The sequence below is a fragment of the Palaemon carinicauda genome, chromosome 42 (genome assembly GCF_036898095.1).
Source record: "Palaemon carinicauda isolate YSFRI2023 chromosome 42, ASM3689809v2, whole genome shotgun sequence".
In the NCBI taxonomy this organism is placed as follows: Eukaryota; Metazoa; Arthropoda; class Malacostraca; order Decapoda; family Palaemonidae; genus Palaemon; species Palaemon carinicauda.
Window position 1 is genome coordinate 54,130,515 of NC_090766.1, and position 17,893 is coordinate 54,148,407.

Here is a 17,893-nt window from a genome sequence, read left to right on the forward strand (position 1 = left end):
GAGAGAGAGAGAGAGAGAGAGAGAGAGAGAGAGAGAGAGAGAGAGAGAGAGAGAGAGAGAGAGAGAGACTCCTAGTTGTATTTACGGAAGATTTTTCAGTCAGGACAATACATTGCCAAACTATTTAAAAGAGGAAGATAATTTTTGTCAATAAGTTGTTCGCAGGAATTGTGTAGCAAATAACAGCAAATATACCACAACTATAAATTAGAATCTTTATGATAATAGAATTAGGAACGTATGAAGTTTTATTGAATTTACGTTCATAGTTCATACTTAATTTCGTCCGGTTCCTCCTCCACCACATCCCTTACAGCTCTTACAAGTACCCGCTACCCCTCGTCCTCCACCCTAACAACTAAATATTCGCGTTTTCTACACCTGAAATTCTGTAATCTGTAGTTATTGGGAGTTACAGTGGGGTACAGGGGTACCGGAGACAACAGGGCATTTCTATTTGACTGTACAGTCACTCGCAATTTGATAGAAGTCCAGGTGTTATAGACAGATTTCCATTTCACTCCTTTCTGGACGACGGGTGTCTTGAGAACGAAACTGGTCATATAGTCCCTACTGGTAATTTCCAGCTCGCAGACACCTGACGTCCAGAAAGGGGTGAAATGGAAATCTCTCACACCCGGACATCCACCAACTTACGAGTGCTTGTACAATTGATGTATCGATTGTTAGTGAGCTTGTTAGCGATCACTTTGTTATAGAGGCATACCTCTAAGCATAAACAAATGTTTGTCAGTAAAAAGAGGAAAAGGTATTCAAAGCCTGATAAATTAGTTCATGAATTAAGTTGCTTAGTGGAAAATAAATTACAAGGTGAATTGGTCATCAAAATGACAAAAAAAAAAAATTCTATGATGATTAGCTCACTACCATGGATAGTACTCTTAAAATATTCCTATGAAAAGAGTTTTTACGATATTAAAAAAGTTTTTACGATATTTAAAAAGTCTGCATACTCAAAACGAAAAAATAGTTTGCGGTTTGAATAAATTGCTTCGAAAACCTTAAAGTAATTTTATGAAAAAAAAAGGCTTTACGTTACTTAAAAAGTCTATACTTAAAACGAAAAAATAATTAGCGGTTTGAATAAATTGCTTCGAAAACCTTAAAGTAATTTTATGAAAAAAAAGGCTTTACGTTACTTAAAAAGTCTATACTTAAAACGAAAAAATAATTAGCGGTTTGAATAAATTGCTTCGAAACCCTCAAAGTAATTTTATGAAAAGAAAGTTTAAAGTTATTTAAAAAAACTCTGTATACTCAAACGAGAATAATAATTCACGATTAGAATACACTGCCTCGGAAACCTCAAAGTAATTGGAGTAAGAATCCAAATGATAATACGAGTAGAGAAACCAGGGTACAAATGGCTGACGGGACAGCAGAGGTAAGAAGGAAGGTTATGAGTAAATATTTGGATAATTTCTTTGAAGAAATTTAGTTTACTAAAGAAATCAAGTCTGCATGGAATTTACTCAAAGTGAGAAAGAAAGAAGAAAATGGTTGCTCATCATGAACGGAAGGGTAAGACCAAATGAATTGATTATGGTCTTCTACAGTCTGGGGTTAGAGTTCTCTTGCTTGAGGGTACACTCTGCACATAATCTTATTAAAGTTTTTATAGTTTATATAGGAAACATTTTTAATTTACTGTTCTTAAAATAATTTATTTTTCCTAGTTTCCTTTCCTCACTAGGCTATTTTCCCTGTTGGAACCCTTTGGCTTATAGAATCTTGCTTTTCCAACTGGGGTTGTAGCTTTGCAAATAATAAATAAATAATAATTAATAAATGATAATAGAGTAGGGTATGGTCTGAAGCTGCAAGTGTCGTTGATCTCCCAAACAATGTTGATGCCTGTTATATAGTTCTCTACCCGGGCACACCTATCTTTTTTTTTTTTTCTCTCTCTCTCTCCTTTGTTTTTTTTTTATGTTATGTATGTTATGTTATGTATGAAATATCTATTCTATTGTTGTTATTGGTCTTTGACTACCTTATTTTAATTGTTCATTACGTCTCTTTTACTTTATTTCCTAGATTCACTTCCTCACTGGGCTACTTTTCCCTGTTGGAATATAAGAGCTTAAAGCATCCTGCTTTTCCAACTATGGTTGTAGCTTAGCTTGTAATAATAGTCAGTTATAAGAGGCGGTATAAAGTAAACTAAGATAAACTATAGTCCTTTTCTTGTAGCGATGCATATTTGCACAGACTCGCAGCGGTGCCCTTTTAGCTCGGAAAGTTTCCTGATCGCTGATTGGTTAGAATTATCTTGTCCAACCAATCAGCGATCCAGAAACTTTTCCGAGCTAAAAGGGCACTGCTGCGTGGTTAGAATTATCTTGTCCAACCAATCAGCGATCCGGAAACTTTTCCGAGCTAAAAGGGCACTGCTGCGAGTCGGTGCAAATATGCATCGCTAAAAGAAATGGACTATAGTGGCGTTAGTAGCTATCAATCGAGACACTTTTGTTTTGTATGAAGGGTAAATCTGTTGTTCCTGGCGAGGATGGAGTAACATTTGAGGTTATAAACTGTTTAATCATGATGGAGGATAGACCTTTGTTAGATCCAATTAATCTTAGGCTATCTAAGAAAAGGAAAATAGCCCTCGTTATACCTATACTTAAGAGCAACGGAGAATATAGGCTCATTTCACTTATATCTTGTTTATGTAGATTAATGGAGAGCCTCGAGTTGAATAGATTAATTTATACATTTGGCGACCAAGGATTAAAATCATAAGACTGAACTGAATCTACTGAGTTATTGCCCGAAAACAAGAGATGACTGCGCTACGGCCTGCAGTGTTGCAAGAGCTTGCGTTTGGCCGCAAGGGCCAGATAATCTAAAAGCAAACAAGCAAAAAAGCAAACAAGGTAGCAGCTATGGCTGCTCTTCGTATGATTAGAAAGGGATAAAAGGACCTTAAAGATGGCCATTGATTATTCGGATAAAAGAGGTTGTACTGTTAAATACAACAATTGTTTTAAGAAACTATAATATATTGAGGAAATACCATATTTCAAATATGTAAAATTACAGGAAGGGGTTCAAATTAAGCAATGGTGTGTTACAAAATAAATGCAAGTTAAAAATACGAGTGTCAAACATACAAATTGAAACTACTTATTCTGTCTAAAATTAACTCATTGCACAAGGCTAATAGTATACACGTGTACTGCAGTGGTCCAAGGAGTGATATTGAGGTTATATGTGGGATGGTTGCAATAGAATATTATGATAATGATGAGAGTACTGACGAGAGACAGTCAAAACTAGTTGGTTGATTCAGACTGCCTAGCATTTATAGCCGAGCCCCCAAAATGTCAAAAAGGATAGAGGGTAAAACTACTACTACTACTACTACTACTACTACTACTGCTGCTGCTGCTGCTGCTGCTGCTGCTGCAGCTACTACTACTACTACTACTGCTGCTGCTGCTACTACTGCTACTACTGCTGCTGCTACTACTACAACTACTGCTGCTGCTGGATTACATGTCTATCATGAAGGGCTAACCTCAGTAGTAAACAAGACTAAAGATGTTTTTGTTTTCATTGATTGCCAGTGTTTCTTTTTCAACTGTAGATATCCGGTTTGTAGGGATTAGTAAATAAGTGTCAGGAACTTGTATATGCAATAGAAGATCAGGAGTACTTTTTTTTTTTGGGGGGGGGGGGCGGAACCATCTCACGTTGGTATTCGCTTGAATGAGCTAGCCGATAATTTGGCAATGAATGTTACAAATAAAAATATTGATATAGAAAGCCCAATTAATGAGTAGAATAAAGAAAGGGCTAAAAATGATGAGGACTTTGTGGGAAGCGGCTGAAATTCGATAAATTTTGAGCAACGGTAATGTCAGTATGAGGTATTATTGGCTTGTGTCAGAAAACAAGCAAACTAGATACCTTAATAATGAGGTTACGTCTGGGATATAGATAATCTTGGGAATATAGACAATAAAAACTTATGTGGGGGGTTACGAAAATATATTTAAAGACAGTATGTTATGAAATGTAATAAAGTATGTTTCGTAACCCATATAATGACATAAAGTTTTGTATTTTTTTTAAAAAAAATAAGCTTTTTTTCGATAAATGTAAAGAAATTTCCCAATTTATTTTGAAATAAATAATCGATCCATTTGCCTTTACAGTAGTATAATTCATAAACTTTGATTTTTATAGCTTTTCTTAAAATATTTTTTTAAACAATTTGTGGGACTTTTGCCTAACTTTTTTGCAGTATATTATAAACTTTTAATTTGTATTTAGTTTGCTTTACAGTTAAGCAATAGTATAATTCATTTGTTTACATTTACTAAATATATTTTTTATTTAATATAACATTTTCTCTTTTATACTAGCTTTAAAATTCTCTGTTTAAAATATTTTTTGTTACAATTTTTATTGTCTGTACTCCGTTGACGTTGAATTTTGATTTACTGTATGTCAATGAATATTTTGAATTTAGATTTAAATTCTTTCGCAAGAAGACCAGTTTCTATATAAGTTAGGATACATGATGAAATAAATTCTGGCGCCCAAGAGGCTACAAATTGGTACTCCTCAATATCATTTATACTGTAAGGAAATATTATCACAGGCCAAGCTACAACCTTACTTGGTAGAGCAGAATGCTAAGTGTCAAAAGAGTCCCAGTGGGGGAAATCAGCAATGAGCGGAAAATGTAGGTGAAAGGAACTAACAATATTAGACAAATAAAGAACAAAGATAAAAACCAAGATGTTAGAATGATAATCAACATAAGCTCAAAAAGAAAGTCCGCACATATTTTGAATTTGTAAAACGTTACACTAACTCAACAGTTTGTTGATAATCATTCCACAATTTGGTTACAGTCTCGAACGAAACGTGGCCACAGTCTCGAACGAAACGAGGCCACAGTCTCGAACGAAACGAGGCCACAGTCTCGAACGAAACGAGGCCACAGTCTCGAACGAAACGAGGCCACAGTCTCGAACGAAACGAGGCCACAGTCTCGAACGAAACGAGGCCACAGTCTCGAACGAAACGAGACCACAGTCTCGAACGAAACGAGACCACAGTCTCGAACGAAACTAAGCCACAGTCTCGAACGAAACTAGACCACAGTCACGAACGAAACTAGACCACAGGTTCGAACGAAACTAGACCACAGGTTCGAACGAAACTTATAAATTTGTTTGGAACCTTGCCAATCAAGTTTTATAGATTTAACTCCATACCTAGTTAATAGTATAGTTTAGGGGGATCCGAATACAAAAATATAGTGTTATTGTGATCAAGGATAAGGAAACTGATAAACCAAACTTGTCTTCTTACAATTTAAGGCTACGTAGTTGCTGAAGACTAGACGATAGGATACACTGTATAACAAACACGAGAGACTAAAAGAACTAAAGCGCTTGAAATAGTGATGGACCAACAGCATTCAATGTTCAAACTACTGCTTTTTAACTATTTCGGGAGGGCTGTTTTTTCTTGGGGGGGGGGCTGTTTATTGGGAGGGCTGCTTTTTTAGGGGGAGGGCTTGTTTTTTCAGGGGAGGCCTGTTTTTTGGAGGGAGGGCTGTAATTTTTTTTGGAGGGAGGGCTGTTATTTTTTTTGGAGGGAGGGCTGTTATTTTTTGGGGGGGAGGGCTGTTATTTTTTTTTGGGGGGAGGGCTGTTATTTTTTGGGGGGAGGGCTGTTATATTTTTTTTTGGGGAGGGCTGTTATTTTTTGGGGAGGGCTGTTATTTTTTGGGGGGAGGGCTGTTATTTTTTTGGGGAGGGCTGTTATTTTTGGGGGGAGGGCTGTTTCTTTTTGGGGGGAGGGCTGTTTTTTTTGGGGGGAGAGCTGTTTTTTTTTTTGGGGGGAGGGCTGTTATTTTCATTTTAGGGGGAGGGCTGTTATTTTCATTTCAGGGGGAGGGCTGTTATTTTTTTGGGGGAGAGCTGTTATTTTTTGGGGGGAGAGCTGTTTTTATTGGGGGGAAGGGCTGGTTTTTTTGGGGGGTTGTTTGTTGGAGGGCTGTGTTTTGGAGGGGGTTGGTATTTTTTTTTTTTTTTTTGGGGGGGGAGGGCTGTTTTTTTAGTGCTGGTGCAATTAAAATTAACATCATTTATATGTGATGCTTAAAAGCAGGTGTATACGTACATCTTTAAAAACTAAGTTAAGCGCCAAAATTATTCAATTTGCCTACTGCCGAACTGCTGTTAAAAGCCAGTCTTACAGAGACGTAAGTTACATATACAAATAAAAGTACATATACATACACAACGGTAAAATAAACATCATATATAGATATGCGCACGCCTTTTTACACATGTCAATATCCCTCATATGCCTATGTATACCCGTACCACCTTGAAAAGGTCACATATTCCTATACATACATGGTAACCACATCCACCAACTTTTACTAGGCGACATCTGTATCTATACATGCATGCTGTATATGCTTACGATACAATATGCAAAAACATATACATGCTGTGTATGCTTACGATACAATATGCAAAAGCATATACATGCTGTATATGTTTACGATACAATATGCAAGAGCATATACATGCTGCGTATGCCTACGATACAATATGCAAAAGCATGCACTGTACATGAGTCTGCATGTATTATATGCATGTGGGCAAATGTATACTTATACGTGGTTATATACACAAGTTTACATGTATGCTCTTACATGTACGAGTATATCATTATCAATGTTGTTGTTTTTGTTACTTGCTAAGCTACAACCCTAGTTGGAAAAGCAGGATGATATAAGCCCAAGGGCTCCAACAGGAAAAATAGCCCAGTGAGGAAAGGAAATAAATAGAAACTACCCGAGAAGTTTTAGAACATTTGCAAGTACGTACATAAGTGTACAACTATGAACATTCACATACGGTACATGTACAAACATATTCCTACATACTGTACATATTCATGTTAAGACAGTTTCCAATTCAAGTATGAACATTCACATACGGTACATGTACATACATACTCCTACATACAAAGTCAAGTTAAGACTGTTTCCAATTAGCATAATTTGTATTTTCATGACCTCATCAAACTCTTCATTGTCATAATAAACAGTTACGCAACGTAGCAATGAAATTATGTTGCAAGCTGGAAAGTTTGTCCTTCCTTCATTACATATGAAATATGGCTATAGTGAGAAACAATACTCAAGGAAACTTATGATGCAAAGAAAGGTGCCATTGTTACCTATAGATGTTCATGATAGCGCACATCGCCATTTCATTGAAATCGGATTGCGAAGTTAAAATTTATTGTGGAGTTTTAAAGGTTAAATGAACATACAATCAAGTTTGTTTTTAATTTAAATATATCAAGAATATGGACAGTTTATATTTATAACTGCGAAGTAATATCCAAGGCCAAATATATTCTCGCCCGCCCGTCGAAGTCGTTTCCGAAAGCAAGGAAACGGACGACGTGTTCTTTGGACAATGAATTCGTCACTTTTACTGGCAACGAAGTGAACGTCCATTGTCTTTTCCAAAAGATTTCAGTGGGCGGGGAATCTTTGTTAGATGGTCAGATGGATCTTTGATATCGAAGGTTTTTATTGCTTGGCGGTTTTCTGCACTGTCTGGAGTAACGACTGTGCCGAGAAACATTACTTGGATTCAGTTGGCGCCCGCGGTGATTAGTAGCAGCTTCAGTGCCCGGTAGTTAATACAGAGGAATTTTTCTATACAAATGTCATAAATCTTTTATTGAATTTACTAGGATTCTGAAAAAGCCTTCGACGATCGAGAGACTGACAAATGGTACGTAGAGAATTTTAGATTTCTTTTTTAGTAAAAAAAAAAAAAACCCGCCCGATGGGATTCGTACAATTTCGTAAAATTTTGTACACAAGACAGAAAAAAATCAATAATAATTTTCACGCAGATTTGAAACTTTACGCAGTTACTCTGAATAAATTTCTCAAGTTTTTACTCATATCAAGGAGCGCTGAAAATTATATTCAGAAACCAATTTCATCTGAAGCTGTGTCTGGATTTTTAGAGGAAAATAGAGTGAATATTAAAAAGGTGATAGAAATTTTAATCTCCCGGAAAATAGTATTGGCTTAAAGAGAGTCTCTGGATTAGATTACATTAAAAAGAAACTAGGTTAATCTAACAAAATAGTGTACCTATATAGTCTTTGGGACACTGCCAGTATTTGGAATATGGAATTTTTTTTTTTGCAGTGTCAATAAACATACATAGTTTGAAAATACTGAATGCAAACTATATTATTATTATTATTATTATTATTATTATTACACGCTAACCTACAAATCTAGTTGGAAAAGCAGGATGCTATAAGCCCAAGGGCTCCAACCTCGAAAAATAGCTCAGTGAGGAAAGGAAATAAGGAAAAACTACAAGAGAACTTTAAGGACAATAACATTAAAATAAATCCTCCACATATAAACTATAAAAAGGCAGATAAAAACTTCAAAACAACAAGGGGAAGAGAAACAAGGTGGAATAGTGTGCCCATGTGTACCCTCATACCTTCAAGCAAGAGAACTCTACCTCAAGACAGTGCAAGACTACGGTACAGAGGCTATGACACTACGCAAGACTAGAGTACAATGGTTTGATTTTGGAGTGTCTTCCTAGAGGATGGTTTGATTTTGGAGTGTCTTCCTAGAGGAGCTGTTTACCATAGCTAAAGAGTATCCTTCCTTTACCAAGAGGAAAGTAGTCACTGAACAATTAAGTGCGGTAGTTAACTTCTTCAGGGAAGAATTGTTTGGTAATTTTAGTGTTGTTAAGTGTATAAGGAAAGAGGAGAATGTGCAAAGAATACGCCAGACCATTCTGTGCATGTGTCGGCAAATATGAAATGAGCCATAACCACAGATATTTAATGTAGCACTGTCTGGCCAGTCAAAGGACCTAAAAACTCTCTAGCGGTAGTACCTCAACATGAAAGAATACCTCAGTGAGGAAAGGAAATAAGGAAAAGATACACTACAAAACAAGTATTTAAATTTTCTGCAAATCTTATCTATCACTAACCACAAAAGTTTATTATAGTCTGATATTAGCAGGCTCATTAATACTACAGTTTTTATTCTTTTGAAAGAGACGGTCTTAGTAAATTGGTCTGAACGGATTCCAACTAATATCATAATTATCGGTCATTATAGTACATGCTAATGCATCGGTATTTGAAAAATTATACGGCATACTACATATGAATTGTTAAATCCATCCTATCATGCCATTCAGTAAAGAATGATCTTTAGTATCTTCTTGAAAGGCTGAAGAATATCCCCAGTCCTCCGGACATTTTAGTAGTAGCTTCTTGGGGGGGGGGGACCGAATTTAAACGATTAGTCCAACATTCAAAGTGAAGTATCATCTGGGATTAGTGAATTTTTAGATAGATTTCGACTAAATCTCAGCTTTTTTTAATACTTTCCAAATCTAATGGCTGAGGGTATGGACAGCGATATAATACTGAAACATTCCAGCTTTTATAGGCAGTAGGCAAAATTGAATCCGTAGTAGTCCTATCACAAAATTAATTACATCCTAGAGTGGTGTAGCCAAGTTAGCAAGTACCCTAGTTGCATCAGTCACATTACAATAGACAGTTTCAGTAATCCACTGTATTAATGGCAATCAAACGTCTATCAGAATCAGTTTTTTTTTTTTTTTTAATAGAAAATCAATATTTCTAACAAGATATCCTACACTTTTCTCCTAACCGTAACAGAAACAACTTAACACCTTTAAATCACAGCTATCAACTATCCTACCAATTTACTATCAAAATTCACTATTGCTCTGAAACTTAATTTTTTGTCCCTACCAACTAATTTTTCTCATTTACTAGTGCTTAATCGACATCCATTACCTAGAACTTGAGAAAATTATCAAATTCGTCGTATTCACCATCAAGTCATTACTTTTAATATTTTATTATGTTACTCTCAGGTACTTTTAGTATGTTCAATTAATAAGATGGCAAGTCCAATACTTTAGCATTTTATTCGCAAATATTTTTTAGATGTTAAATTGGAAATATGTTTTTTTTTACTTTAAAATCGAGACTACAAGGTGTGTCAGTGACAAAAAGTTTTTAAACCCAGTTTACGAATGTCATGGCAAGTTACCAAAATGACAGAAGTTTCGAGAAGACTCTGTGATGCGTCAAAAAAACGTCCATGTTATAAACAATGTCTAACATTTAACCATAGAAAAGACTGAAAAAATACATAACCAAGTCAGGAGACCACTTTAACCTACTAAAGAATATTTTAAAATAGAAGAATGGACATCATAAAATCTTACCGACGAATTAATCACCACAAAAAGTTCCCACGAAAAATAACCAACACAAACAATTTAGTAAGAATCTATAAATTTTTTAATCTATGTATATTTTATCTTAAATGTTAACTATCTTATAATTTATTTATTCCCTCGTTTCTTTTCCTCATAACGCTATTTTCCTTGTTGGAGCCCTTGGGCTTATAGTATTCTGCAATTCCAACTAGAGTTGTGGCTTGGCTGCTGCTGCTACTGCTACTAACAACAAGCAACATTAATAACAATAATAATAATGATGATGATAAAAAGTCCGTCATGAAAGCTACAGGACTGTGTGACGTCACTAGACTTCTCTATATTCACTATGAAAGTTTATATTAATAGTTATATTTGAATGTCAGGGGACACTTCACGATAGTTTTGAATTAACTTCATATCACCAATAACCGTAGAATTCGTTACTATCATTATAAGGAGATAACTCCTTATGGAATTCAAATTAAGGAAAATACAACCATATTTCCGTCGTATACTAATAGACTATTTAGCCAAAATAACGTTCAAAAGCATTTTTTTCACTATATACGCCTCCTATGAAACAAAGTAACAGTCTAACAATCTTTATAGATTGAATCTATGAAATATCTGGAAAAAGACACTCAGATTTTCGAAAATACTCTCGATTTTAGCTTTCCCGAGGGAGAAAATTCTTTTATTTAGAATATATTTTAAGATTCATATTTATAAAGGAAACATTCTCAATTAGAACCCACAAAGAAATATCAAAAATATAAAGTATCCGATATAAAAACCTTTGATAAATTCAGAGATAAGAATAAGCTCAAATGATTAATCATTTCAAAACAAAAACCATTTCTCTTAGCAAGTGACATTTTTACAAATAAAAATACATTCCTTGATTAAAATGTAGCAGCAAGTGACATATTAACGAATACAAATACCTTCCTTAATTAAAATATAGCATAATGAAGAGATATTCTAATTTTATTTATTTATTTTTTTTTAAAGCAAACCTTACCACGACCTTCTATCTTTAACCTTCGTTAACTCCCTTCATTTTAGAAGAACATGAATCGCCCCGAAAAAAAAAAAAATAGTCTCAACCCTATTTTTTATCTTGACCTTCGCTATTTTCCTTTCATTAAGAAAGACATGGATCACCTACCACGTGTTTTCAAGTCAACATTCACGGTTCCTCATTTTTTTATTCTTTGGTTTCCTTTATAAGTAAAACTTGAGGAATTTTCCATTCCACGGTGCTGTGATCTTTTCTAAATTTAGATTTATTGGATAATCCTTCCTTCCTTAAAAGTGGAGGCTTTTCACAAATACGTTAGATAAATGTTTTTACACTATTTATTTTGTAAGTGACCGCTCTCCTAATTTTTTATTTTATTTTATTTATTTACCCTTTATTTTGTAAATTACCTATCCTAATTTTTTGTTTTATTTATTCTTTATTTTGTAAATGACACCTCTCCTAATTTTCTAATTTTATTTATTTATCCTTTTATTTTGTAAATTATATACCTCTTCTTATATTTATTATTTATCCCTTATTTTGGAAATTACCTCGCCGAATTTTTGGATTTTTATTTATTTATTTATTCTTTATACACCATATAACTTAAAATATTTTGATAAAAGTCAAATTTGGCAAATCTGATATCTATGGAAGCCGTAACTGCTATTACCAATGTATTTATAATTAAGTTTTTTCTCTTTACACGTAATATAAATGTACTCTAATAATTTACATATTTTATTTCGTTACCTTCAATTTAAAACAATTTAAAAGTAGTTTTTGAAAAACAGATTTTGGCTGACCAAACTATCTTTAAGCCGCAATTGCAATTAACAATGTATTTGTAATTCTTTGCATTAACGCGTTTTTTCCGATATTACACAATAATATTTGGTCTAGTATTATCAAAAGTTTCGCCAGGTATTAAAAATGGTCTAATAAAAGTTTATTATATCTAAAAGGCTGCAAATTTTTAAAACAATAAGAGACCATTCAGCAACATTTAAATCTATTGCATCCTTATTTGTCAAGCCTCATTATTAAAAAGTGCTATATGAAACTACTTCAGCTGCTTATATAGATAAGATTTTCCCGTAATTATATAAAAAATCACAGCCAATAACTCCGATTATAAGAGGAGAATCAAGAATACAAAGTTTATTAATACATTATCACAATCGTTAAATCAAAATTGATTTTTAACTAATTCTGTGGAGACGTTAAGAGAGCTTAATACGGTATGTTGGCTAGAGGGGATACCTTAACGTGGTGAATGGGTTTGCGTATCGCCATGATCAGCCACCCATACTAGGTTGGTTTGCTGTGAGCGATCAGACAAAAACCTCCCACCATCACCAATCCGCAGTGGCCAGCCCGGTGATGAAAACTAGCCAAATCCCCAGACACGAAATAACATATTCGAGGTCTTTGCCCCGCAGTGGAATAGAAACAGCTGCATTTGTTGTTGTTGTTGACTTATTAGTTTCGTTGTTCTAATTGAGGAAATTAGAAAAAAAATAGCACTATTTAATTCATAATCATCGTCATCATCATCATCATCTACACCTATTGACGCAAAGGGATCCGTTAGATTTCGCTAGTCTTTATCTTGATCTTTTAAACAAATACTTCTCCATTTATCATCATCTACTTCATGCTTCATAGTCATCAGCCATGTAGGCCTGGGTCTTCTAACTCTTCTAGTTCCTTGTGGAGCCCAGTGTAAAGTTTAATTAATACATTAAATGAGATTGCGTGAAACATAACATAAAAGTTTCTTTATATTCAGAATTTCATGAAAGTGTGGAATCTCCAAAGGCCAAAGGTTTCTTTGTACAATTGGCTTCAGTAATCTGGTACACTTCATGGGAAGCAAAGCAGACGTCAGTGTGCCTGAACTAACTGAATGAAGGTAACTGAACTTGTGGCAATGAATATCTAATTAGTCTTTTCAAAAGAAAAAAACAAAAATTTGAATTGAAGATATCATGATCTTTACCGGCAAAACAACCATAAGGGTTATTGTAGTTATGGCCTATGGTAACGTCCCTGACTAGTGATCAACAGACTGGGTTTAAAGTCCCGCTCAAACTCGTTAGTTCCTTTAGTCGCTACAACCTCATCAGCCCTGTTAGCTAAGGATGGGGGGTTTGGGTCTATCTGCTGAATCATCATTAGCCATTGCCTAGCCCTCCCTTTTCTTAGATTGGGTGGAGAGGGGCCTAAACGCTGATCATGTGTATATCTCTGGGGCATTGTCCTGCCTTATAGGGCAATGTCACTGTACCTTGCCTCTGCCATTCATGAGCGGTCTTTAAATTAAAGCCTTTAAATGACCAGTGCTTTTGTATATAGAAAATAGCGACTCTACAAATTAAAAGTCCTTATCAAGCTCGGACCCAAATCCCCCCCCCCCCCGAAAAAAGTATAAACAATGTATTCAGGAAGAACATCGGTAGATTTACCCCTTGATGCGAATTTAATAAAAAAAAAAAAAAATTATATTCCTGAAGGGGAAAAAATAATAAAAAAAGATGATTAAGTTCTTATTCCGATTTCAACGAACTTTTAAATTAATGCAAATTTCCATCCCTTTTTAAAAGGATAAGATATAGTAACCAGCAAAAACTTTGTTACAAACTATACAAGTTGTAGAAAAACTATTGTTGAACTGTTCACCTTAATTAGATGCCACTCTTCAAGTACCTGAACTGAAAGTAGAAATTGCCAGTACCAAGGACTGCAGGTGTACGGAGAGAGAGAGAGAGAGAGAGAGAGAGAGAGAGAGAGAGAGAGAGAGAGAGAGAGAGAGAGAGTTGAAAGTTTCCACCCAATAGAATGTCTACTATTAAAACTTACGTGACAAAATAGAGCAAAATTAGCATTTACAGTGAAACGCAAATTTTCATAGCAAATCTACAGATATAACTATGAATAACAATGAATAAGTTTTAAAACAGAAATGGTTGAGAAGGCGGTTTTTCCTTATCTGGAAATTGTCGGAGACTGAAAAAATGGAGTTATGTTTTCGTATATAGAGAGCATAGGCCTACTGTACAAGCTTCAAATTTCCGCAGGGTTGTCTATTCAAGATATCCGGTCTACTTAATCGCCAGAGTAATGAACAGAACTGCTAAAATTACCCGTAATTTTAATCGGAAATTCTCCGTAAAAAAAAATGTACTCTTCTTAGCCTTAATTCAGTTATTATCTTTTACGGTTTGGTGACCGTATTATCACCCTTTTTTCGTCAATATATCCGTTTTTAAAACGGTAAATGCCTGGTAACATTTATTCCAGGATTATTAAAAAAAAAAAAAAAAAAATTACGGCCAATTTTCATCAGTGAGTTTAAGTCAATTTACGAGGTCACACTTATAAATAAACGATTGAAAACCAAAGCTCAAGGCATGCATAATTAACAAATTATGCAGTTTAAATACAAGATTATAGATTTTCGGATAAATGTTCATAAAACATTGATAAGACAAACTATTTGCCATACAGTTTGCAAATACAAATAAACAATTTCCTTCAGTAAGAGTGATACAGCAAAACGCCAAAAATGCCAAAACAATATTTCATAGTTTAAAGAAATTTTACCCCTATACACAAAAATATTTTGTATAAAACGCTTCAAATTACGGTGTAAATAAAAAAAAAAAAAATACCAATGTTAACTACTTAACTATGCAAGTTCTGCTATCCCGCCGTCTCGGGCGACGCCAGTTGGACCAACGAATAAATCAATCGTCACTATTGTTCTCAATATCTTGCTTGATTATAACTTCGTAAGGACTTAGCAGTAGACACCTCCGTAGAAGACATAAGCACAAGGCGAACTAACAAACCACGCAAGGAAGAATGTTGTCATCGGCTTCGACCTATTCAGAACCTCGCTTTAAATTAGCTAATTAGCAATTTGTACTAAGTTTTCCACGACAGGGGTTCAATATTCTTGCCACTTAATCTTCCGGATATAAATCGAATTAATTGATTCGTGTTAAAAAATGAATCAAACTCTTTAGCGAAGTGTTTGCACGATAATAGGATTCTTAGATTCGCAAACTACCTTGATTGGTGATTACCCCACTGGCTTTCGAAAGATTAATATTTGCGTGCATTAATGTATTAGCACGATATGAATCAATAAGACATTTCTAATCTTAAATAGGGAAAAACTATCCTTAGCATAATTCAAGCAGTTCATCGTAACTGATGACGACATTCGATATTTCTTAGTAGATAGCGAATTACTATGCCGAGTTCTCAGACATGTTGCTACAATTCCACCCGTCTTTGTGTGTTTTTATGACTTAACAGACAAATCTTGGACTTGTCTACCTTGCAAAATATTGAAGAATGTTGCTGGTTGAACAGAACAGTAACCACAACATCAATCAACTTGCTCAACTCCCATTTCCACGGTGTAGGCTCAGTGCTACACGGCACTCTGGAAGTTTTCTTCCAGCTGTGACCCAAGTTGTGGAATGGTCTTCCTGGTCGGGTGGTTAAATCAGCAGAACTACAAAAGCTCGAACTAGCAGCAGGTGTTTTTATGTTGAGAAGACTTACATGAGTCCTTTTATAGTTTATATATCAAATATTTGCTTTAATGTTAATGTCTTCAAGATATTTTATTTTAATTTTTTATTACCCCATATTTTGTTTACTTATTTCGTTTCCTCACTGGGCGATTTTTCTCTGTTGGAGCCCTTGGGCCTATAACATCTTGCTTTTCCAACTAGTATTGTAGCTTAGCTAATAATAATAATAATAATAATAATAATAATAATAATAATGTAGAAGGATGATTTCAAGCCGGCAATACAGACTTTCTACCATATTGAAAAAGAGCCGAATTATTTTTTAGAAATTTGCTAGGATCTATGCATATTCCACAGGTCTCTGAATAGTAATGTGTCCAAGGTCTTAGCAATGTGAATTAATGCCATTCTCAAGTCTGTATTTTCATGGCCTTAGGTCAAATTTATTTCTGTATCTTGTATTATGTAATATCACTGATCACATCGAGGCAGGGAGGTGTGTCCAGTGATACTTGAGTGACGCCAGGTACGTCCCAATCAATCAGTCAATCAATCGAACAGTCAATATACCTATCCAATTATGAAATTGAAGCAGAAAACTAAGACTTGGAAGTCCTTGATCTAATACCAAAACATTCCAAAAATAAAAATGGGGTAAAATAATCAAGGGACATTTCATAGAGCTTGGCAATATTTTTAAGGCAAATTCAAGATTTCCAAGAATTGGGAATTTTTCAGGCATATTCCAGACTACCATAAACTTTGCTGTTGCGTAATTATCAAATGGCGCAGTTGTGCCCACATGCATGGATACTGGGTCATTCCAGGTATCAAGTCTAATAGCCTTTGGCCAAATAGAGACCATCTAAGAAATGTTCTTTAACTTAGGAATCTGATGAATCTCTGAACAATTGTTATTAACAATTGACTCTGAATCGCCTTGTTTAAGTGGACATTGTTGTTGTTGTTGTTTTAGATTGAACCCTCTTGAAGGGGACCACGGGCTCTTGCACTTAGGCAGCCCGTAAATCAGATAAGGCTGTAGTAACGTCCCTGACTGGTGAACGCCAGACTGGAGTTCGAGTGTCCCCTAACTCGTTAGTTTCTTTGGTCGTTGTAACCTCACCATCCTTGTAAACTAAGGATGTGGTGTTTGTGGGAGCCTATAGGTCTACCTGCTGAGTCATCAGCAGCCATTGCCTGGCCCTCCTTGGTCCTAGCTTGGGTGGAGAGTGGGTTTGGACGCTGATCATATGTATCTATGGTCAGTCTTTAGGGCATTGTCCTGCTCGATAGGGTAATGTCACTGTCCCTTGCCTCTGCCATTCATGAGTGGTGTTTAAACCTTTAAACACGAAGGACGGACAGGATGACGATAGGATGACAGCAACATGACGGTCGTGGCAGGAGTCCGAAGCGGATGAAGTCACCCAAACCTGGTTCCTCCTCGGTCCTAGAGAAATTTGATCTTTTCCCATTGCAACCCGAAAAGCGAATTTCTAAGTGGACACTTAGATACTTTATTTATTTGTTTCATTTTGCATTGATGCACCAGTTTCCTTCTTTAATTTTTAAATATCTAATTTCTTATGTCCTTATAGCTCAGAGTTGATGAACTTTCCGAGATACGCGAAGGGTGAACTCAGACCCCCCGCCCCCTTTTAAAGGGTGTGTTGTATGATGATTAAAGCATACAGACGCATATATGCATACATTTATACATGTGATGTATAATTCATTTAATTTACATTAAAAATAATGTATAGAACATATAATGCACAGTACATATAATGTATAATACATACAATACACATTACATATAATGTATAATACATATAATGTACATTACATATAATGTATAACACATGTAACGCACATTACATATAATGTACAGTATAATACTTATAATACACCTTACATATAATGTATAATACATGTAATCCACATTACATATATTATATAATACAAATGATATATAGGCT

At 35.0% G+C, this 17,893-nt stretch overlaps 2 protein-coding genes across 6 annotated transcripts in view; both read left to right on the forward strand.

The window, feature by feature from the left end:
* Positions 1-3,347: 3,347 nt before the first annotated feature.
* The window catches only part of LOC137633161 (salivary glue protein Sgs-3-like), a 28,267-nt gene continuing 13,721 nt past the window's right edge, over positions 3,348-17,893 (forward strand). The window contains exons 1-3 of the mRNA XM_068365318.1: positions 3,348-3,548; positions 7,771-7,811; positions 7,994-8,078. Of these exons, the coding sequence (XP_068221419.1) occupies positions 3,348-3,548; positions 7,771-7,811; positions 7,994-8,078 (327 nt within the window). The remainder of the gene's footprint in view (positions 3,549-7,770; positions 7,812-7,993; positions 8,079-17,893) is intronic.
* LOC137632797 (uncharacterized) overlaps positions 7,600-17,893 on the forward strand; it is a 93,127-nt gene continuing 82,833 nt past the window's right edge. For 4 of the 5 annotated variants that reach the window (XM_068364885.1, XM_068364888.1, XM_068364889.1 and 1 more), the window contains exon 1: positions 7,600-7,811. The gene's annotated coding sequence lies outside the window, so the exon portion shown is untranslated. The remainder of the gene's footprint in view (positions 7,812-17,893) is intronic. The other variant, XM_068364887.1, reaches the window with a different exon arrangement.